General features: G+C 43.2%; 1 protein-coding gene across 1 annotated transcript in view; it reads right to left on the reverse strand.

Annotated features, from left to right (window-relative positions):
• LOC115106696 (transforming growth factor beta-2 proprotein-like) overlaps positions 1-22118 on the reverse strand; it is a 33888-nt gene extending 11770 nt beyond the window's left edge. The window contains exon 1 of the mRNA XM_029629684.2: positions 20812-22118. Within this exon, the coding sequence (XP_029485544.1) occupies positions 20812-21157 (346 nt within the window). The 5' untranslated portion in view covers positions 21158-22118. The remainder of the gene's footprint in view (positions 1-20811) is intronic.
• Between the last annotated feature and the right edge of the window lie 2577 nt (positions 22119-24695).

Here is a 24695-nt window from a genome sequence, read left to right on the forward strand (position 1 = left end):
GGTTATGACAGAGCCAAGTGACTTGGTGTATAGCGAGAATAGGAGAGGGCCTAGAACAGAGCCCTGGGGACGCCAGTGGTGAGAGCGCGTGGTGAGGGAGACAGATTCTCGCCACGCCACCTGGTAGGAGCGACCTGTCAGGTAGGGACGCAATCAAGCGTGGGCCGCGCCGGAGATGCCCAACTCGGAGAGGGTGGAGAGGAGGATCTGATGGTTCACAGTATCGAAGGCAGCCGATAGGTCTAGAAGGATGAGAGCAGAGGAGAGAGAGTTAGCTTTAGCAGTGCGGAGGGCCTCCGTGATACAGAGAAGAGCAGTCTCAGTTGAATGACTAGTCTTGAAACCTGACTGATTTGGATCAAGAAGGTCATTCTGAGAGAGATAGCGGGAGAGCTGGCCAAGGACGGCACGTTCAAGAGTTTTGGAGAGAAAAGAAAGAAGGGATACTGGTCTGTAGTTGTTGACATCGGAGGGATCGACATGAGTGGCGGGGTGCAGTGGCAGAGAGAGCGAGAGAGAGAGTCAGTCAGACCACGGTAACACTGATTTATACAAACGTGACACCAAAATGATCCACCACAACTGGCGCCGCTGTGGTCTGTCTGTGTGCACTGCACCCGGGCTCAATTAGGGAATTGAGAAGCGAGGAGGCACTGGTGATGTCACACACGGGAACGGAACACACCAAGTGCAGGCTCATTGGGAGGGGGTGAGTAGGTTGGTTAGAGGGATGGCACTATACTTTCATTAACCAGACCAAGGCCTCCGTTCCCTCTTTCCTCCCAGAGCAGCCTGATGTCACATGAGAGCTGTCACACACAGCGTATAGACAGCCCCCTGATCCCTCTAATCATTCCCTTCATTCATTACTCATCACTTCCATGACATCACAGGCCAATGGCAAAATAGTCAGGCATGTGCTGCTGGGAGAAAAAGACTATACTGCTCCCATGTATATTCAGAAGCCAAGCAATGATTGTCATAGACTTTTCAAAAATAAACAACAAGCACATACTCTTTACATATTTATTTATTATCACATTTTCAACCGGGCAAGTCAGTTATTTTTCAAATAGTTATTTTACCTTTATTTAACTAGGCAAGTCAGTTAAGAACAAATTCTTATTTTCAATGACGGCCTAGGAACAGTGGGTTAACTGCCTGTTTAGGGGCAGAACGACAGATTTGTACCTCAGCTCGGGGGGATTTGAACTTGCAACATTCCGGTTACTAGTCCAACGCTCTAACCGCTAGGCTACCCTGCCGCCCTGGCAAGTGGCAAGTCACACAAGCAACTGAGGGAGGAAAGAAAACTAGGCCCACCTTTCAGGGATCATACTGTTTCATAATAATACAGCAGGAATGTCTTCCTGCGCGGGGAGGAAGAAACTTGTCCTAGGATACTTCAAACATCAGCTTCCTTCCTGTGAGGAAAGAGAGGGCAGTGTGCTGGGCATGGCTGGACTCTCTATTCACCTTGTGCTGCCGACACAGAGTATTGCCATGGCAGGTTAAAGCAACACCAGTGGGCTGGTGTGGTTACAATGGCTGAGTTAGCTGGAAGAGGGTGCCTGTGACACCAGGGTTGTGGGGTGGGTTCTTGTATATTAGGCCACATCCAAGACTTAGACAATTTAATGTGCCCTGTTATAACATGTATTGATTCCAACCTATATATAGTGCCTTCGGAAAGTATTCAGACCCCTCGACTTTTTTCACATTTTGTCATGTTTTTCCTTATTCTAAAATTGATTAAATAAATAAAAAATACTGAGCAATCTACACACAATACCCCATTATGACAAAGCAAAAACAGGTTTTTAGAAATGTTTGTACATTTCCTACAATGAAATTGGTGCATCCTGTTTCCATTGATCATCCTTGAGATGTTTCTACAACTTGATTCCACTTGTGGTAAAATCAAATGATTGGACATGATTTGAAAAGGCACACACCTGTCTATATAAGGTCCCACAGTTGACAGTGCATGTCAGAGCAAAAACCAAGCCATGGGGTCGAAGGAATTGTAGAGCTCCAAGACTGGATTGTGTCGAGGCACAAATCTGGGGAAGGGTACAAACAAATGTCTGCAGCATTAAAGGTCCCCAAGAACACAGTGGCCTCAATCATTGTCAAATGTAAGAAGTTTGGAACCACTGAGACTCTTCCTAGAGCTGGCCGCCTGGCCAAACTGAGCAATCGGGGGAGAAGGGCCTTGGTCAGGTAGATGACCAAGAACCTGATGGTGACAGAGCTCTAGAGTTCCTCTGTGGAGATGGGAGAACCTTCCAGAAGGACAACCATCCCTGCAGCACTCCACCAATCAGGCCTTTATGTTAGAGTGGCCAGACGGAAGCCACTTCTCAGTAAAAGGCACATGACAGCACACTTGGAGTTTGCCAAAAATACACCTAAAGACTCTCAGACCATGAGAAACAAGATTCTCTGGTCTGATGAAACCAAGATTCTGAATTTGGTCCTGAATTCCAAGCGTCACGTCTCGAGGAAACTTGGCACCATCCCTACAGTGAAGCATGATGGTGGCACCATCATGTTGTGATGGTGTTTTTCAGCGTCAACGACTGCGAGACTAGTCCGATCGGGGCAAATATGAACGGAGCAAAGTAGAGAGATCCTTTATGAAAGTTTGCTCCAGAGCGCTCAGGACCTCAGACTGGGGCGAAGGTTCACCTTCCAACAGGACAACGACCCTAAGCACACAGACAAAACAAAGCAGGAGTGGCTTCGGGACAAGTCTCTGAATGTCCTTGAGTGGCCCAGCCTGGACTTGAATCCGATAGAACATCTCTGGAGAGACCTGAAAATAGCTGTGTACTGAGCAAAGGGTCTGAATACTTATGTAAATGTGATATTTCCGTTTTTTTTTTTTTTTTATCTAAAAACCTGTTTTTGCTTTGCCATTATGTGATATTGTGTGCAGATTGAGGGAAAAAAACAATTCAATACATTTTCGAATAAGGCCGTAACTTAATAAAAAAAAGTCTAAAACCCATTAAAAACCGAATAAAGGTCAAGGGGTCTGAATACTTTCCGAAGGCACTGTATATACTTGCTCACCAAACATCTAATTCCAAAATTATGGGCATTAATATGGAGTTGGTCCCCCCTTTGCTGCTATAACAGCCTCTTCTGGGAAGGCTTTCCACTAGATGTTGGAGCATTGCTGTGGGGACTTGATTCCATTCAGCCACAAGAGCATTAGTGACGTCGGGTACTGATGTTGGGCGATTAGGCCTAGCATGCAGTAGGCCTTCCAATTCATCCCAAAGGTGTTCAATGGGGTTGATGTCAGGGCTTTGTGCAGGCCAGTCAAGTTCTTCCACAACAATCTTGACTAACCATTTCTGTGTGGACCTCGCTTTGTGTACAGGGGCATTGTCATGCTGAAACAGGAAAAGGCCTTCCCCAAACTGCTGCCACAAAGTTGGAAGCACAGAATCAACTAGAACATCATTGTATGCTGTAGCATTAAGATTTCCCTTCACTGGAACTAAGGGGCCTAGCCGAACCATGAAAAACAGCCCCAGACTATTATTCTTCCTCCGCCAAACTTTACAGTTGGCACTATGCATTCGGGCAGGTAGCGTTCTCCTGGCATCCGCCAAACCTATATTTGTCCGTCGGACTGCCAGATGGTGAAACATGATTCATCACTCGCGTTTCCACTGCTCCAGAGTCCAATGGCAGTGAGCTTTACACCACTCCAGCTGAAGCATGGCATTGCGCATGGTGATCTTAGGCTTGTGTGTGGCTGCTCAGCCATGGAAACCCATTACATGACTCTCCCAACGAACAGTTCTTGTGCTGACGTTGCTTCCAGCTACACCATGGTGCTACCCTAGAAGGTGCTGTTGAGGCTTCTGTAGACATTCATTGCAAAACAGTGAGTTTTATCAGTTATTTGGTGACGTGATTATATTTAGTATAGTTTTATCTAATAAGGATAACTTGTTATTCAGCCACACTATTTAAATTTCTATGAAATTCACTGAGTATGATGGTGCCCCCCTTCCTCCTTTGAAGAGCCTCCAGGAGCGTTAATCTTGGGGGAATTACATTAAATATGCATCTTTCCCACGGCTCCAGAGCCGGGAGGCCTGTGAACTGCTCAATGTCTGCCGTGCAGTTATCGAAACAGCAGAGTCACAGGGACCTGTGCCAACCAATGCAACCCCTCCCAGTGTCCTTCACTCCTCACACTGTCACTGACCTCCACTGACCCTACACACACTTCCTGCGCCCTGGCTCCACCCACTTGCTTCCTGTCCCCGGAGCGGTTCCAGAACTGCAGCCAGCATCATCTTTGTCCTTTAATGCACTCCAGACATGCAGGTTTTATACAGTACACCGTGTGTGTGTGTGTGTGTGTGTGAGAGAGAGAGAGAGAAGAAGTTAGACTAGCCTCCAGCTGCCCAAACTCTCTCAGTTTATACTGAAATGACACTAAAACTGGCCTTAATTGCAGACTGTTTGACAAAGAGCGATGTTTCAAGCTGTGTCTGGCTTCTACTTTACAGAGCGACATTAAGGAGATTTTGTTTTACATGAAAGGGACTTCACGGTGCTTGGCACAGCTCAGTGAAACACCTGCAGTGGGAAAACATTTGACCTTCGAGAAAGAAAAAAACAATTTAAGGCCAAACTGTTTCATTTGGAGTTGGTCTGTGCTGGTTTCGGTTGAGCCCACTGTTCCAGCAGTACTAGACTCCTTTTGCTAATGGTTAGCCAATAAATATGTCTGCACAGTTTTTTAGTTAGGATCTACACACTATATTAAAATCTCATTCAACAAGCTCTTTGAATGAAAGATTTTTCCTTGCCCATACTCCCTGAAAATAAACAGTGCAAATCAGTGAAAAACAGCCGAAGAGTGCCTACAAAAGTTAAAATACCTAACTCACAAGGTTCTGCTCCGGAGAAAACTTGCCTGGTCCCAGATATGTGTGTGCTGTCTTGCCAATTCCTATGATCATTGTCATGCCAAACATTTAGCATGACAACAACCAGAAGTTAGCTATACAGCACAATCAGATCTGGTACCAGGCTAAAAACTGCGGTTTCAATAAAATCCTGTGATATTAGCACAGGCTATTAGGATTTCATAACAACACCTGCAAGTGTTTTAGCAGATAAATTGGCATGGCGCATGCAAACACAGTCACACACACACACTGGGGGATATTACAGGGTGTTTTGTGTAATATTAAAACATTTGAGTTGCCTGGAGACCTTTATGGCATAACATGTGGCTTTAATAAAATATGACATTAAGTGGTATATATTTTATGAGGAGACATTCATTTTCTTCATTGTTGGAATGGTCCTACAAGCCCTGAATTACGAGGAAAATATCAAAATGTTTGTTCAAATTCCCCAAAAGTCTGATTTATGACTTTTGTAAAATTACCGGATGCAACTGTTTGCTACCTCAGAGTCATTTTTACCATTTGAAAATGGAAATTGAGACCAAATATTGGTTTGCAGGGCTGAGATATCCCGGGATAGACCAAAGGGGAAATTATTTGACCTACTTTGGAGCATTTCTCACTTCTATAAGATATGCTCTCAGATTCCCCAGGTTTCCTCTATGCACGGACAGTCTGTTCTCTCTCACACACTCTGGACCGGCAAGTGGTACCGATGCACCGAGTCTGGAACCAACAGGACCCTGAACAGCTTCTACCAGGAGTAAGCCATAAGACAACTTAATAGTTAACTAAAGAGCTACCCGGACAATCTCAGGACTTTACAGTGTGACCATTTTACTCACATATGTGCCTAAACATTTTCCTGTGCAACCTAGAATTTTTATTTTAGGAGCACCAGTGCGCCTAGAAAAATGAAGGAATCTAGCTTTATTACCTTAAATATTTATCATTGTGCTCCAACATATCTTTGTGCCAGTCTACATTTTCCCACTTAGGCACACACGTGTTCCTTGTAAAAGAAAAGTCAGCATAGAGCCCTGTATCTGCATTTGACTCTCTTCGCACTAACTATTTTGACTCATCACATACACTGCTGCAGTTACTGTTTATTATCTATCCTGTTGCCTAGTCACTACCTATATGTACATAAAGTGCATTCAGAAAGTATTCAAACCACTTGACTTTTTCCACATTTTGTTACGTCACAGCCTTATTCTAAAATGGATTAATATGTTTTTTCCCCTCATCAATCTACACACAATGCCCCAAATGTATTGCAAAGAAAAAACTGAAATATCACATTTACATAAGTATTCAGAACCTTTACTCAGTACTTTGTTGAAGAATCTTTGACAGAAATTGCAGCCTCGAATCTTCTTGGGTATGTCGCTACAAGCGTGGCACTCCTGTAATTGGGGAGTTTCTCCCATTCTTCTCTGCAGATCCTCTCAAGCTTTGTCAGGTTGGATGGGGAGCGTCGCTGAACAGAAATGTTAGATCGGGTTCAAGTCTGGGCTCTGACTGGGCCACTCAAGGACATTCAGAGACTTGTCCCGAAGCCACTCCTGTCGTTGTCCAGTTGGAAGGTGAACCTTCACCCCAGTCTGAGGTCCTAAGCGCTTTGGAGCATATTTATTTAATTTCTGTTTATTCAGTTTTACACACAAGACAACACAAAACAATATAAATAATATACTCAACTAGAACAAATACAAATAAAAAAGAATAGCTTTAAAGATACCGTACTTTAGACAAGTTAAACACACCGGGCAGAAGGCTACAAAGGTTAAAGGGCAATCTATAGTACAGGGACAGAGCCGACACCTCACCATTGTTCCTGTAAGCAGGCAAGGGATAAGGGTGGAGAAATGCAGTCACTCACAGACAGTCATGGCCACAGACCGACCATCCACTGGAACAAAAACAAAGTTGACAATGCTTAAATTTTTTTTAAATAAAAGTAATAATCATTTAAAAAAATTATACGCGTGAACAAAAATAAAAATAAAAACAGGGAAAAACAAGCTCACATTTTAGTCTCTGACCGGGCAAGATGAACAAGGCATCTGCAGGTCACAATCAATAAGCACATCATCAACCTTAATGCCCCCCCCCCCTCACAGTCTTATTTTTGTTTTAATATGAATGCCATCAGAGGATGGACTGTTTAAAGTAAGACCGGATTGGAGCCCAAGCCTCATAAAACAGTTTGGGGTTCCCACGTGTATTGAATATAATTTTTTCTAGTTTCAGAGAGCACAACACATCTCTCACCCAATATTTATAAGATGGGGGAACTGCCATCTTCCAGTTCTGTAGTATTAGCCGTCTAGCTAAAAGAGTTGTATAAGCAACAGTGTCCAACTGGATTCTTGACAGGGGGGTACCTATGGGCAGTACTTCAAAAAGGGCTGTAAGGGGAGACGGATCTATAACAGTGTCATATATATCAGAGAAACATTTAAATATTAATTCCCAGAAACCTGACAGTTTGTGACAGCCCCAAAACATATGATACAGTGTGGCTGGTTCCGTTTTACATCGGACACAGTTAGGATCAAAATCAGGGAATATTCTTCCTAGTTTGGCCCCAGACCAGTGGATACGGTGAACCACATTGAATTGAATGAGGCTGTGTCTAGTGCTAAAAGAGGACGAATGCACCCCGTGCAGCACAGATTCCCAGGTGTCTTCCCCAAGTTCCTCCCCTAAAATCCTTTTCCCATCGAGTCTTTAAAGGCACCAAACGGGGGTTCTGTAAGTCATTAATCATTGCATATACATCTGATATTGCGCCCCTAGGAAGCTTGTTCAGCTCCAAGATGCTCTCTGTAGCTGTATTCGCAGGGCTATGGGGAAATTCAGGTGTGTTAGCTCTAATAAAGTTCTGAGTCTGGAGATAGCAGAAAAAGTGGGATTGGGGAGGTTGAACTTTTCCTGTAGCTGAGCAAAAGAGGCAAATGTATCAACAAAGAATAATTGGGCGGGCGAGGAGAGGCCTAGTGAGTGCCAGATGCCAAAAGCCCCATCATTTAAAGATGAAGGAAATAAAATGTTCTGATTGATTGGGCCTGATAGAGAAAAGCTTCAGAGGCTAAAGGCTAAACGGAACTGATACCAAATTTTAAGAGACTGCTTTACAATTGGGTTGACACACCTTTTGCCTGGGGACACTGGGAGAGACGAGCACAACACAGAAGAAAGTGCAGCAGGTTTACACGATTCAGACTCCATCTGAACCCAGAGTGGTCTAGGGCCAGTAGGCTCAGTCTGCAGCCAGTACAAAAGGGCTCTGAAATTTGCAGCCCTGAAGATTTGGTAGAGCTAAACCACCCAATGCCTTAGGCTTCTGTAAATGTTTTCTACCAATCTGGAGCAGATTTTCATCAACGACCTCTCTGTGCTCCATCCATCTTTCCCCCGATCCTGACTAGTCTCCCAGTCCCTGCTGCTGAAAAATTCCCACAGCATGATGCTGCCACCACCATGCTTCACCGTAGGGATGGTTCCAGGTTTCCTCCAGACATTACGCTTGGCATTCAGGCCAAAGAATTCAATCTTGGTTTTATCAGACCAGAGTGTCTGGTTTCTCATGGTCTGCGAGGCCTTTAGGTGCCTTTTGGCAAACTCCAAGCGGGCTGTGCCTTTTACTGAGGAGTGACTTCTGTTTCTCCCAACTCCACAGAGGAACTCTGGAGTTATGTCAGAGTGACCATCGGGTTCTTTGTCACCTCCCTGACCAAGGCCCTTCTCCCCCGATTGCTCAGTTTGGCTGGGCGGCCAGCTCTAGGAAGAGTCTTGGTGGTTCCAAACTTCTTCAATTTAAGAATGATGGAGGCCACTTTGTTCTTGGGGACCTTCAATGCTGCAGAAATGTTTTGGTACCCTTCCCCAGATCTGTGCCTCAACCACAATCCTGTCTCGGAGCTCTACGGACAATTCCTTCGACCTCATGGCTTGGTTAAAAAAATTATCTCAAAAACATTTTTTTCATTGTCATTATGGGCTATGGTGTATAGATTGATGAGGAAAATGTTTTATTTAATCCATTTTAGAATAAGGCTGTAAAATAACAAAATGTGGAAAAAGGGAAATGGTGTAAATACTTTCAGAATGCACTGTGTCTTCCGCAATTACCTCGTACCCCTGCAGATCAACTCGGAACTGGTACCCTGTGTATATAGCCAAGTTGTTGTTACACATTGTGTATTTATCCCTTATTATTTCTTCTATATTTTTCTCTGCATTGTTGGGAAGGGCCCATAAGTAAGCATTTCACTGTTAGTCTACCCCTGTTGTTTACGAAGCATGTGACAAATAAAATGTGATTTGAGATGAGGAGACGTGGAGAGGAGAGAAAAGATAGAAGGGAGGAACGCAAAGGTGAGCGGGAGAGAGGGAGAGACAGATCCTGTGTGGAATCAAGACGACCATCTGAGGATTAAAAAAAAAGCATGCGCAATAGGAAAGGAGAGAAACATTAGTCAAGAAATGGTAACGAAGAGGACGAGGAAAGGAGAGGAGAGGAGAGGAGAGGAAAAGGCGACTGGCTGAGAAAGTCAACCTCGTCAGGCGGAATAGGAGAACAACGAGACAGCGATAAAGAGAGAAGTCGAGAAGGAAATAGGGACAGACAGACAGGAGATCACAGAGGAAAGAGTGGGGGAAGAGCGAGAGTAAAAGGGGGGAAGAGTGAGAGTAAAGGCGGGGAATAGACGACAGAAAGAGCGAGAGGGAATGTGAGACGGAAGAGAGCTCCCGCCTGTCTCGTTCCCTGCAGACGCCTCCGCCCAGCCACTCACCTGCCAATAGCAAATTGAAAACAACTCTGCACATAATCCCTGGGAACTAAAAATACCCGGTGCTTTGAAGCCCCTTCCACGAAGGTCTGTCAGTCTCCACAGGCCTCTTTCCCAGCAACAGACCAACACACACACACAGAAACGTATATACACACATACACAGAAACACACAGTGTGAGAGTGTGAGAGAGAGAGAGAGAGAGACAGAGACTCAGATGAGAGGGGCTTTTGGGCTTCAGCCAAGAGACAGACACATGGTCCCTCTCCACTGTTGCTGTATGGCAACCAGAAAACAAGCAAGCAGCATAACAGAGCAGCGAGGGAGGAAGATGAGGTGAGATAGTGTAAGAGGGAAGGAGAAAGAGAGAGACCCCATGGCGGCGTGTGTATGTTTGTGTTTAAATGTGTGTATGAGAGAGAGAAAGCGAGAGCGAGCAAGAGAGAGTGAGAGAGAAAGAGGGTGTGCATGCATGCTGGGTAGCAGTGGCCTGGTCCAAACTCAGTGGGAGAATACCTCACCTCATTAATCGCTGAATACATAAACCTTCGGAACACTATGACACACACTGCAATTCACTATCCTCTGCTCGACGATTGCATAACATTACAAACCGCAATCACACATTCAACAGTCCCATAAAACGTGCCTCTCTGCAGTACACATTCACTAAACTGCCCTCCACTAACAACAGCACTAGCTCTCACTCCCTTCTATCACTGTCATGTTAGAGTAGCATCTTACACGGGAACCTGTCCCATTGTTGTAAACAACACCAAACGTCGTTGGAGGAACCGTGGTTACTCTTTCTCTCTCTTTCCCCCGTTTCTTTTTCTCTCTTTCCCTCGGTTACGCAATGCTGCTTGGCCACGGTTGTCCTCCAATTCAAATGGCAGCAGCGTCCAGGTCTTGCGTAAGTTTTAGCGGAGGATCAAGCCCCATTCTCAACAACAACCCCACAGTGCTGCTGCTGCTGATACCTCCTGGCTCTCTCTCTCTCTCTCTCTCCTTCTCCCTCTCCAAGAGCACCAATGAGACATCAACAGGGTGCACAACAGCAGAGAAACTGAACACTGACAAAGACCTATTGCAGACCTCAAAGAACTACACAACACCAAGGCTACATGGCATTATGATTACATAGCAAACACAGTTTCATTATGATAGAACTCAGCTCCATGACACAGCAACAATAAAGCCCCCAGTACAAAGAAAGCCATATACCTGAAAACAGGGATACAGGGGCAACACGTTGACTATAGGAGTTGCCATGCTGGTTAAGTGTGCCTTGAATTCTAAATAAATCACTGACAGTGTCAGTAGCAAAACACCTCCACACCATCACACCTCTTCCTCCATGCTTCATGGTGGGAACTACACATGCGGAGATCATCTGTTCACCTACTCTGCGTCTCACAAAGACACGGCGGTTGGATTCAAAAATCTCACATTTGGACTCATCAGACCAAAGGACAGATTTCCAACGGTCTATTGTCCCATTGCTCATGTTTCTTGACCCAAGCAAGTCTCTTCTTCTTATTGGTATCCTTTAGTTGTGGTTTCTTTGCAGCAATTCAACCATAAAGGCCTGATTCACACAGTCTCCTCTGAACTGTTGATGTTGAGATGCGTCTGTTACTTGAACTCTGTAAAGCATTTATTTGGGCTGCAATCTGAGGTGCAGTTAACTCTAATGAACTTATCCTCTGCAGCATAGTTAACTTTGGGTCTTTCTTTCCTGTGGAAGTCCTCATGAGAGCCAGTTTCATCATAGAGCTAGATGGTTTTTGCGACTGCTCTTGAAGAAACTTTAAAATGTCTTCTAATTTTCTGGATTGACTGACCTTCATGTCATAAAGTAATGATTGACTGTTGTTTCTCTTTGCTTATTTGAGCTTTTCTTGCCATAATATTGACTTGATCCACATCTGTATACCACCCCTACCTTGTCACAACACAACTCATTGGGTCAAACACACTAAGGAGGCACACCTGTTAATTGAAATGCATTCCATGTGACTATCTCATGAATCTGGTTGAGAGAATGCCAAGAGTGTACAAAGCTGTCATCAAGGCAAAGGCTACTTTGAAGAACCTCGAAAATAAAATATATTTTGATGTGTTTAACAATTTTTTCGGTTACTACATGATTTCAAGTGTTCATTCGTAGTTTTGATGTCTTCACTATTATTCTACAAATGAAGAAAACAGTCAAAATAAAGAAAAACCCTTGAATGAGTAGGTGTGTCCAAACTTTTGACTGGTACTGTACATGCTTGAATGCACATAATCACACATGTAAACAAACATGGACACACACACATGCATGCCCACAATACACACCATTACATCTTAATAAAAGCAGTGCTATTCATAAATGTGCATTTGTCTTTAAGACCTATGTAAGTCTGACATGCTTCCCACAGAAAGTTTAAAAAGCTGATTAGATGTCATTATGTAACTCAAACACTTGGCACACACACACTGGGCTGTTCTTATTATCTGGCCCCTCTGCAAACTCTCACCAGAAGAATGTCTCTACACAGCGCTAGGCTAGCTAGCTCACCTTAGGAGAGTTATATTATGAAGAACAAAAAACTGGACAAAAGCAAAATATCAAATCAAATCAAATTGTATTTGTCACATGCTTTGTGGACAACAGGTATAGACTAAGTGAAATGCTTACTTACTTCCCACATTTGATTATGTTACAGCCTTATTCTAAAATGGATCTAATTGTTTTTCCCCACTCATCAATCTACACACAATATCCCATAATGACAGAGCAAAAACAGTTCAAACTGAAATATCACATTTACAGAAGTATTCAAACCCTTTACTCAGTACATTGTTGAAGCACCTTTGGCAGCGATTACAGCCTTGAGTCTTCTTGAGTATGATGCTACAAGCTTGGCACACCTGTATTTGGGGAGATCCTCCCATTCCTCTCTGTAGATCCTCTCAAGCTGTCATGTTGGATGGGGAGCATTACTGCACAGCTATTTTCAAGTCTCTCCAGAGATGTTCGATCGGGTTCAAGTCCAGGCTCTGGCTGTGGCACTCAAGGACATTCAGAGACTTGTCCCGGAGCCACTCCTGCGTTATCTTGGTTGTGTGCTTAGGGTCGTTGTCCTGTTGGAAGGTAAACCTTCGCACCAGTCTGATGTCCTGAGTGCTCTGGAGCAGGTTTTCATCAAGGATCTCTCTGTACTTTGCTCCATTCAGCTTACTCTCGATCCTGACTAGTCTAGCAGTCCCTGCCGCTGAAAAACATCCCCACAGCATGATGCTCCCACCACCATGCTTCACTGTAGGGATGATGCAAGGTTTCCTCCAGATGTGATGCTTTGCATTCAGGCCATAGAGTTCAATCTTGGTTTCATCAGACTAGAGAATCTTGTTTCTCATTGTCTGAAAGTCCTTTAGGTGCCTTTTGGCAAACTCCAAGCAGGCTGTCATGTGCTTTTTCCTGAGGAGTGGCTTCCGCCTGGCCACTCTACCATAAAGGCCTGATTGGTGGAGTGCTGCAGAGATGGCTGTACTTCTGGAAGATTCTCTCATCTCCACAGAGCAGAGGAACTCTAGAGTCACCTCCCTGACCAAGGTACTTCTCGCCCGATTGCTCAGTTTGGCCGGGTGGCCAGCTTTAGGGGAGTCTTGGTGGTTCCAAAATGTTTCCATTTAAGAATGATGGAGGTCACTATGTTCTTGGGGACCTTCAATGCTGTAGAAATGTTTTGGTACCCTTCCCCAGATCTGTGCCTCGACATGGTCCTGTCTCGGAGCTCTACGAACAATTCCTTCGACCTCATGGCTTGGTTTTTGCTCTGACATGCACTTTAAGCTAATGGACCTTATATAGACAGGTGTGTGCCTTTCCAAATCATGTCCAATCAATTGAATTTAGCACAGGTGGACTCCAATCAAGTTGTAGAAACATCTCAAGGACACACTTGAACTCAATTTTGAGTCTCACAGCAAAGGGTCTGAATACTTCTGTGAACAAGGTATTTCTGTTTTTTAAATTTTTTAATACATTTGCAAAAATAAAATGTCTTCCTGTTTTCGCTTCATCATTATGGGAAATTGTTTGTAGATAGATGAGAAGAAAAAAGTATTTAATCCATTTTAGAATAAGGCTGTAACGTAACAAAATGTGGAAAAAGGGAAGGGGTCTGAATACTTTCCGAATGCACCGTACACATACAGTAGGTAGGGATAAAGACAACAGGATAGATAATAAAACAGTAGCAGCAGCGTATGTGATGAATCAAAAGAGCTAGTGAAAAAGGGTCAATGTAGATAGTCTGGGTAGCTATTGGTTAACTAATTTACTAATTTAGCAGTCTTATGGCTTGAGTGTAGAAGCTGTTCAGGGTCCTGTTGGTTCTAGACTTATTAATCAGCATCATAGTTTGTCACAGATTAGCAACATGGACATTGTTCTATCAGGTAAATTTTCAATTAATTTACCTTAGTAGAGTTGTGTTACTGCACCCCAAAAAATTGTTACTTAACTATACTAAACTACAGCGTATATCAATGAGGCTTTCTGAGAAAATAACACCGGTGCACTCCAAATCTAAAGTGATTCAAACTAATGCCTTTTATTTGAACCATGTAAAGTTTGATGTTCAGAACCTGTTCGAAGTGTAATGTACTGGCGTGTTGTTGAAAGGCTAGGTAATTAGTGCTCCTTTGAATCCACATGACTGAAGAAAAGGCAGAATCAACATGTGGTCTCTATTTACGCTGGTACAGCACTCACTGTGTTAGCTGACCTCTCTTAAAACACTTTGAAATGTTTGCCCGACAACGACTCATTAAATTGCAAATATGTCTAGTGATTTGCTGTGAGTACAACATATCAATGTCTACTGCATTGAGTGTGGTTTAGATAGTGTAGTACAATTTACTACACTATATACAATGTAATCGTGTTTTCTACAATGTACATTTCCAAAGTTAACGTTAATGTAAATCAAATGCCACATATAGTTTAATACAAAACACTTCCAGTGATATGACTAAAATGATGGGAGGAGTAGGCTGCTCTGAACGAGGATTGCACTTCTATATTGTACAAAAATATAAACGCAACATGTAAAGTGTTGGTCCCATGTTTCATGAGATTAAATAAAATATTATAGAAATGTTCCATACGCACGGAAAACGTGTTTCTCTCAAATTTTGGGCAGAAATTTGTTTACATCCCTGTTAGTGACCATTTATCTTTTGCCAAGATTATCCCTGCACCTGACAGGTGTGGCATATCAAGAAGCTGATTAAACCGGCATGATCATTACACAGGTGCACCTTGTGCTGGGGACAATAAAAGGCCACTCTAAAATGTGCCGTTTTGTCACATTTTTGAGGGAGTGTGCAATTGGCATCATCACTGCAGGAATGCACACCAGAGCTGTTTCCAGATAATTTAATGTTGATTTCTCTACCATAAGCCACCCCCAATGTCATTTTAGAGAATTTGGCAGTACGTCCAACCGGCCTCACAACCGCAGACCAATTGTAACCACGCCAGCCCAGGACCTCTACATCCGGCTTCTTCACCTGAGGGATCGTCTGAGGGGTGCTGAAGAATATTTATGTCTGTAATAAAGCCCTTTTGTGGGGAAAACTCATTCTGAAAGGCTGGGCCTGGCTTCCAAGTGGGTGGGCCTATGCCCTCCCAGGCCTACCCGTGGCTGCGCCCTTGCCCAAGTCATGTGAAATCCATAGATTAGGGCCAAATTTATTTATTTCAATTAACTGATTTCCTCATATGATCTGTAACTCAGTAACATCTTTGAAATTGTTGCGTTTATATTTTTGTTCAGTATATAATGAGCAGAATGTTCTATATTCAAGTACAGCTGTAACAGTTTGCATTGTAAAGTTTGGATTGTAAAGTGTAAAGTGCTTAAGTAAAAAATACTTTAAAGTTTTTTTGGGGTATCTGTACTTGACTTAACTAATTTATATTTTTGACTACTTTTACTTTACTACATTCCTAAAGAAAAGAATGTACTTTTTTACTCCATACATTTTCCCTGAACCCCAAAAGTACCTGTTTACATTTTGAATGCTTATCAAGACTGGAAAATGGTCCAATGCACGCATTTATCATCCCTACCGCCTCTGATCTGGTGGACTCACTAAGCACAAATACTTTGTTTGTAAATTATGCCTGAGTGTTGGAGTGTGCCCCTGGCTATCCGTAAATGTAAAAAAAAAAATGGTGCCATCTGGTTTACTTAAAATAAGGGATTTTAAATGATTTATGGTTTTACTTTTACTTTGATACTTAAGTATATTTTTGCAATTACATTTACTTTTGATACTTAAGTATATTTAAACCAAATACTTTTAGGGAAAGGGAAAGGGGACACCTAGTCAGTTGTACAACTGAATGCATTCAACTGAAATGTGTCTTCTCAACCCCTTTTACTCAAGTAGTATTTTACTGGGTGACTTTCACTTTTCTAATAAGGTATCTTTACTTTTATTCAAATATGACAATTGGTACTTTTTCCACCACTGCTAAATATGAACCAACCAGCATTCCTGTCTTATCACAAGGACAAGACACCATAGGTGATGCTACTCTCACGATGCCACCCTTCTAAGTCTAGGCTATAATGCTTTCTCCTTTCCAACCATTTATCATAGTCAATAAAGGTTTGCACATGAAGAACATGTCAGAATTAATGTGCGGATAAATTAATAAGGTCATTCGTTTCACCCCTGCCTTTGAACGATGCTGTGTGCATGACATCATCTAAATCCCATTTTATAAAAGCAAGCAACACATATAGTTTAAACATATATACACCCCGGTAAAAGGGAATGGCAAAACTATCCCCAACAGACACACACACACACACACACACACAAACACACTAGGGTCACTGTGAGAGCTCTAGTCCACAGGAGAGCTATAAGCACACTGGAGACATACAATAACTTAGAGACTAGGCAGGGCAAATGCTAAACAAGCATTTCTGTATAGGGCAATGAGGGCATGCTAACAGGCCAATGTTGTATCAGCTTTTACAGTGGCAAGAAAAAGTATCTGAACCCTTTGGAATTACCTGGATTTCTACATAAATTGGCAATCAAATTTGATCTGATCTTCATGTAAGTCACAACAATAGACAAACCTAGTGTGCTTAAATTACCAACACAAATTATTGTATGTTTGTTGTCTATATTCAATACATCATTTAAACAGTTACAGTGTAGGTTGGAAAAGTATGTGAACCCCTAGGCTAATGACTTCTCCAAAAGCTAATTAGAGTCAGGAGTCAGCTAACCTGGAGTCCAATCAATGAGACGTAATTGGAGATGTTGGTTAGAGCTGGCTTGCCCTATAAAAAACACTCACAAAATTTGAGTTTGCTATTCACAAGAAGCATTGCCTGATGTGAGCCATGCCTCGAACAAAAGGGATCTCAGAAGACCTAAGATTAAGAATTGTTGACTTGCATAAAGCTGGAAAGGGTTACCAAAGTATCTCTAAAAGCCTTGATGTTCATCAGTCCATGGTAAGACAAACTGTCTATAAATGGAGAACGTTCAGCACTGTTGCTACTCTCCCTAGAAGTGACCGTCCTGCAAAGATGACTGCAAGAGCACAGCGCAGAATGCTCAATGAGGTTAAGAAGAATCCTAGTGTCAGCTAAAGAATTACAGAAATCTCTGGAACATGCTAACATATCTTTTGATGAGTCTATGATATGTAAAACACTAAACAAGAATGGTGTTGATGGGAGGGCACCACGGAAGAAGCCACTGCTGTCCAAAAAAAAACATTGCTGCATGTCTGAAGTTTGCAAAAGTGCATCTGGATGTTCCACAGAGCTACTGGCAAAATATTCTGTGGACAGATTAAACTACAGTTGAGTTGTTTGGAAGGGGCTGCTTTGCTACCTCTGGGGGTGGACAGCTTGCTATCATCGACAGAAAAATGAATTCCCAAATTTATCAAGACATTTTGCAGGAGAATCTTAGGCTATCTGTCCACCAATTGAAGCTCAACAGAAGTCGGGTGATGCAACAGGACAACGACCCAAAACACAGAAGCAAATCAACAATATAATGGCTTCAACAGAAGAAAATACGCCTTCTGGAGTGGCCCAGTCAGAGTCCTGACGTCAACCCGATTGAGATGCTGTGGCATGACCTCAAGAGAGCAGTTCACACCAGACATCCCAAGAATATTGCTAAACTGAAACGGTCCAAATGGTCCAAAATTCCTCCTGACCGTTGTGCAGGTCTGATCCGCAACTACAGAAAACGTTTGATGGTCAACCAGTTATTAAATCCAAGGGTTCACATACTTTTCCCACCCTGCACTGTGAATGTTTGCACAGTGTGTTCAATAAAGACATGAAAACATATAATTGTTTGTGTGTTATTAGTTTAAGCACTGTGTTTCTCTATTGTTGTGACCTAGATGAAGATCACATTCTATGACCAACTTATGCAGAAATTCAGGTATTTCCAAAGGGTTCACATACTTTTTCTTGCCACTGTACAGTCCATAATGCAGCATCATGAGAGACTGTCGCATGACATAGCCTAGGTGACAATGTTGAAAAAGATGCAGCACACCTACACGCAATGCATGCAGCACGCACACACACACGCCTGCATACCTGTACATATGAGATTGGGAAAGGGGGCGTGAGAGAAGGCAAACATTGCGAAGAGTTTAAATGGGGGCCAATGAGTATCAATGAGGGGCAAAAATGAGTGGGGAGATGAGAAAGAGAGAGGAAGAGATTGGGATGGGGAAGGATAGGTTATCTTTCTACCAACCACTCCACAGCCTAGAAACAGTGCGTCTCCTGCTGGAATTTTCCATGCAGCAAGTGGCAGAGCAGAGCCCAGGGCAGCATTCGGTATTATATGTATAATGCCTGCTTGCTGGTTTAAATAGTGTACTGTGGGCCTGCCAGGCTTCTGTCTCTGCCCCCACTACACAGCCCCTCAACCCCAGCCATCCCCCCCTTGTCCAATCCACTCCACAGCCCATCCTCTCCCCCGTGCACATTTTAGTGTGAGTTCCAGTGCCATGGTGCCCCACAGTGCTGCCTCTGAGGACTTCCTGGCACCCTACCAGATAAGATTGATACCCTTGTGTGTATGTGTGTGCATTATTAGCTGGCAAAGACATTCACACTTTGACACTGGATCACACACACACACACACACACACACACACACACACACACACACACACACACACACACACACACACACACACACACACACACACACACACACACACACACACACACACACACACACACACACACACACACACACACAGTCGACTGTTAAAAAAATAGCCATCCGTATCGTCTTTGGCTGTGCATTTTGGGACTAACAACTGGTGGTTTGACTCCCTCTCCCTCTCTCCTGTCTCTCTCTTTGTCATCTTTCCTCCCAGGAGCTAAAGAGTAGAGCAGCGTCAGAAGAAGATTAAAAAGGATAAATAAATAAAATAATTCAGCCTTTTTCTCTGAATGTTGACTCAGGATGATTTATACCCTGTAAATGTCTTCCTGACTGCGCTTGGCACATCGCCTGATCTATACATATTTAGGTGTATTTATACAACGGGCAGGGCCAAGGATAATATTTAATGCAAAATATACCTTGGGGCATATAAAATATCTCCTAATTAATTTTTTCTCTGTGCCGTGTACTCACATTTGATCTGGAGGAGAAAAAAATGATTACAGAATAAATGGCACAATAGCAGTGTTTAATATGATTATGTTTAGGCAACCATGAATTTGAAAACATGAATGTGTGTGTAAAAATGTAGCTAGAAACACAGTGGTTTATTACTTGAAAGCAGTGAGGGGGAAAAAACAACTTTAAATTAGGTAATTGTAGTGACTCTGGGAGCCCAGGGTTAGCCGTCTCAGACCCCTATTAATCCAATTTGGGAGTGTAGGTCTACACATAAAACACACACACACCACTTTCTCAATATCACCCCCTGCCTCCTGAGATGAAAGGAATAAAACTTGATATCTCAAACCTGTTCTGACAATATTTTATATTGCCCTGCTCTTCATGCTTTTGACATGTAAACAATGAAGAACTTGCCGTGGGAGTGTATTATCAATTTTGATAGGGTTTATAGCAGTCAGGTAAAATGGGAATTCAGAGGCGGCCCACTGAGAATAAGAGGTTATCACTGATATAATCCACTCTTTCAATGTGATAAATACTCATATGCCTCTCTATGAGGTCAATGAGTCCTTGGAGCTCACCCTGTCCCTATCTACAAAGCAGCTCCACGCTGGAGAGACTCAGGCAAGGACACGCTGAATTAACATAACATTAGGGAAAACTTGCGTGTTATGTTACAAATGTACCAACATACACAATACGAACTCTTTCTTTAGAGTGAGATGGGGGGAGGGGGTAAATATTGAATCAGTGTTTCATTGTAGTCTGCTTCTACTACCTCATAACTATGCAATAACACATTGTCAAGGCGGCGCCGGGAGTCAGCCTAGGAGGAAATCGATCCCCCTATCCCACGAGAGGTTCATGTCAGGCTACTTTTTTCGATGACAGCTCTAGCAGCACAGGCCGACCTGCAGGGTTCGCATTGTCGTTGTTTTGCTTGCCTGGCTGCAACAGTGCCAGGAATAGTTTGTATAGTTTCCCCCAAAATAATCACAAACACACATGAAGTACATAAAGGGAATGGGGATCTTTGAAAACTTTGCAGATAATACTACACTGAGCAACAACCTGCTGAATCAACGTTGTTTCCATGTCATTTCAACCCAAAAAGGAACAGGGGAAAACTGATTGGATTTGCAACTTTTAACCTAAATCCAATGACATGGTGACATGTTTTGTTGATTTCACTCTAGCTGTCAACTCAACCAAATGTACGTTGAACTGACTTCTGTGCCCAGTGGGTAATTACTGGTTATTGGAGCTTTTCAATTATGCATTAAACCGTTACACGGGTGCGCGTGCGCTCTGGCACGTATTCAGGCGCGCACACACACACACAAACACACACACTTACTCTCAGAGGGGTAGGGGGGTTGCATGTCGATTTTGTGAACCTCTTTTGCGTAGTACTCCTCCTCGCTTCGTTGGCGCTCACACGTCGCCGCCCGATCGTTGGCTTTCTCCTGCAACAGGTCTCTCGTGCTGTTATAGATGGCGATGATATCCCGCGACACCTCCTCGGGCTTGGGATATGTCTCCGGGGGGCTCGTGAGCTTCAACTTGCTCAGTATCTGTCCACGGATGGCTTCTATGCGCTTTTTCATAAACTGATCCATGTCCAGCGTACTGCATGTAGACAAACTGACGGCCACAGTGGCTAAATCCATGGTCAGGAGAAGACTTAAAACGCAGTAGTTCATTGTGAACTCTAAAAGTAGACTACAGCAGCGTCTTGAAATCTTGACCAAAAAAAGATAACAGCGGCCTTGGAAAGTATATTTAAATATAACGGAAAGGCAATATAAACATGAAAAAAAAGCCTAAATATTGGATATATAGGCTTGCACACTTAAGTACTTGTGGCCTAAATATTGGGAAACGTAGTAGTTTTGTGATCCCAGTTTCAGCACAGTATTTCAAATTGTACCTGGAAATCCATTCAACCATGGAAGTGAACTAATCTGTAAAATCCGTTATACGGGCAGCGGGGAGCAGACAGCAGCAGTAGGCAATGTATGATATTACCAATCACTTCACAATAAACGCATACTAAACGCGCGTAAAGTTACAATTGTCCAAACGAAAAAGACCGAATTGTGGCCATTAAATGCCAATCAAGGTTTAATATAAAAACCTTGAAGCAAAAACAAACTACAACCAGCTAGCTCGCTATCTCCAGTTGTGCAGAACAGACGTGTAGCCTGTGGGTTAGCGCACACCTCTACCGCATCAGAGCGCTGCGAGCTTTCCAACTGTGGCCAGTACCGCGCTCAGCAGAAATCCGTCTTTGATTTCTCTATCTCAAGATCAAGGTGGGCTTCGCTGAGCAGTTGCATCGCGGTTCTTGACAGAAGAACATACAACAGTGCAAAAATCAACCCGTCCTGGTACTCGCAAGGTGTCGTCTCGACGAGATATAACCTATTGAAGTTGTTATAACGCATGTGTTGGGTCAATGTAAATTGAGAAAATGCGGGGAAAAAGTGTATCAAAAGTATGGCAAGTAGGTTGAAGTATAAAGATAATCGGTATTTCCTTTTAATACAATGGTAGACCGTTGACGCGTTCCTCCATCTCTTCTTGCTCTGAAAATCGGTCCGCAGAGCTGATGTTGCCAGTGGCACAACAGCATGCGGCCGGTTGTAGAGGGATATTTATAAGACTTACTTAACCACGTGCTCCTTCTTCTTCAAATGGATGTTGTGGTCGTCACTTTCAGGCCGGGGGACTCCTTCAACTTCAGGTTACGAGACGATTTATTGTAATGAGTGTTTAGTGTGCCCATCCGGACAATGCAGCGGGCAATGTCCCTGCGCGCAACCACGGGGTCCTAACGCCAGATGTTTCATTTGGCGTCCACTAGCTCAATAACCATATCCACAAATCCGTTGTAAAAACATACACTTATTTTGGTACCTCATTTTGCAATGGATAAAGTAGACAATAAATATTTCATATTCGAGCTGGGATGGTTCTAAAGAAACGTCTCGCAGATGAAAACTTACAAGAACATTACAATAACATAAAATGGAGCTTCCTGAGAAATTATATGAACGGGATAAATACGTGATAAAGGCTGATTTGATTTGTGGGTTCCGGGTATGCATGCTCTTTTCGCAATCCTCAATAACACGACAGAAGTTGGCAAGAATACTGCTTCCCGTAAGGTTTGAATAACTTCAATAAAAACAACATCACCACTACAAGTAATTTGTTATGCCCATTATTTTTAAAACACTTTATCCAGCTCTTAAATGGGGGATGTTTAGAATGGTTCTCCCCTGGGTCTTTGTTAGGGAGTGGTACACTACAGCTCTCTTGTCATCCCTGCACCTGTTTTAGGGGGACTGCACCATGTCAGCCATGAGAGTTTATGGACATTCCCGCATCCACTCTGTTTCTATTTTCTTGGATTCTCACTCTATTTTCTTGGATTCTCACTCTCACAGTCATAATGCGCCAGGTTGATTTACATTTACGCTCCCAAGAAAACCCCACTGTTTTCATCCTTTGCCAAGGCTTTTTTCCCTGTCTCTGCTAAAACCTCCCTCTCTCTCACCCTGCCCCCACACCTCCGACCCCACTCCACCCAAACCAAAGCCTGCAATTCATCAGCAATGACAGGCTCTCAGAAACTCTCTCAGAGCCCGGACTTACTGGTGTAAACCAGATGTTGTCACTAAATCAATACCCACACATACATCTTAGGCCAACAAGAGGTGTGAGTGTGTGTGTGAGATGCATTGGGAATAGAGGTAGATATCTCACACAGGGAAGACAGTTCCTGCATGTCCTCTCCGACACCTGCTCACTGTGTTGAACACACCATGACCGGTCAGAGTATACGGTACAGTAACACAGACAGAACACCATTATTACTTTAAAGCCCTCTAAACATATGTAGTGAGTGACCCTGTCATGTTTAATCTCCTTCTGCACCTGTAGATATCCCTATATCATTCTTTTACACCCAGTGAACCTGTATTAGTAACTCCATCTCTACAATCCCTGTACACCGGCTCAGGAAAACCCTTGGGTCGTGTTCATTTGGGCACACTGACAAAATGACAGAAAACAAGTGTGTCTTATTGGGCACATTCAGGTAGTACCTCGCTAATTACCTACATTTTCTTCCACTTTGTGCTTAATGAACATGGCCCAGGTCAGAGCAGCAAAGGGACAGCTGGACCTAATAGAGAGGGACAGAGGACAATACCATATAGACTGAAGAGGATGAGATGACATAGCAGGCTGGTTCTCTAGCAGTGTGTCAACAGAGCCAGGAGAGCCCTGGCATTCCATAGTGGCAGGTCGCAGTGTTGCCATGACGAATGGGCGCTCTAAGCGGTGGAGACAGGTCGGCTTGAGACGTGGCGGCATTCTCCTTGCGTCGATAAGGGCGCTTTGCAAATATTTCCACTACTTGTGTGAGTGTGGCAAGGGTCAGACAGGAAGAATTTTTTTTTTTGTGAAAAAAGAAGCGAAAGGGAGAGAAAGAGAAAAGAGGAGTAGGCAGAACTGCCACTGGGCAGTCGCCACATCAACTTGGCGCTCAGGGTCACTCCGATATGAGGGCTGTCACCTTGGCAACCGTCCAGTAGACACACGCAGGCAAGCAGTGTGTAAAACGGGGTGGGCGCCACAAAACGAGAGGTTTATGTAGTGGGGCAGCATCTCAATGTCACCAGCTGTTCTATGCTCTCTGGCACACACACATTTCCTCTCCGAGGGGTCATCAGTAGGGCATCTCACATTCTCTGAAAGTCAGGGAGCATGTCTACTACATCTTTTGTTTGTCACATGATCACTACAACCATACCACGTAAAAACCAGTGGTGTCAAGTGCTTAAATAAAAAATACTTTAAAGTACTAAAGTAGTGTTGTGGAGTATCTGTAGTTCACTATTTATATTTTTGACTGGTACTTTACTACATTCCTAAAATAATGTTTTACTTTTTACTCCACACATTTTCCCTGACAACCAAAAGTACTAGTAACATTTTGAATGCGTAGGACAGGATAATTGTCAAATTCATGCACTTATCAAGAGACTCACTAAACACAAATGCATCTTTTGTAAATAATGTGACCCTTGCGACACATACATTTTAAAAACAAGAAAATGGTGCTGTCCGCTTTGCTTAACACAAGGAATTTGAAATTATTTATACTTTTAATACTTAAGTATATTTAAAACCAAATACTTTTACTCAAGTAGTATTTTACAGGCTGACTTT

This window comes from Oncorhynchus nerka, linkage group LG3 (assembly GCF_034236695.1).
Source record: "Oncorhynchus nerka isolate Pitt River linkage group LG3, Oner_Uvic_2.0, whole genome shotgun sequence".
NCBI classification, from domain to species: domain Eukaryota; kingdom Metazoa; phylum Chordata; class Actinopteri; order Salmoniformes; family Salmonidae; genus Oncorhynchus; species Oncorhynchus nerka.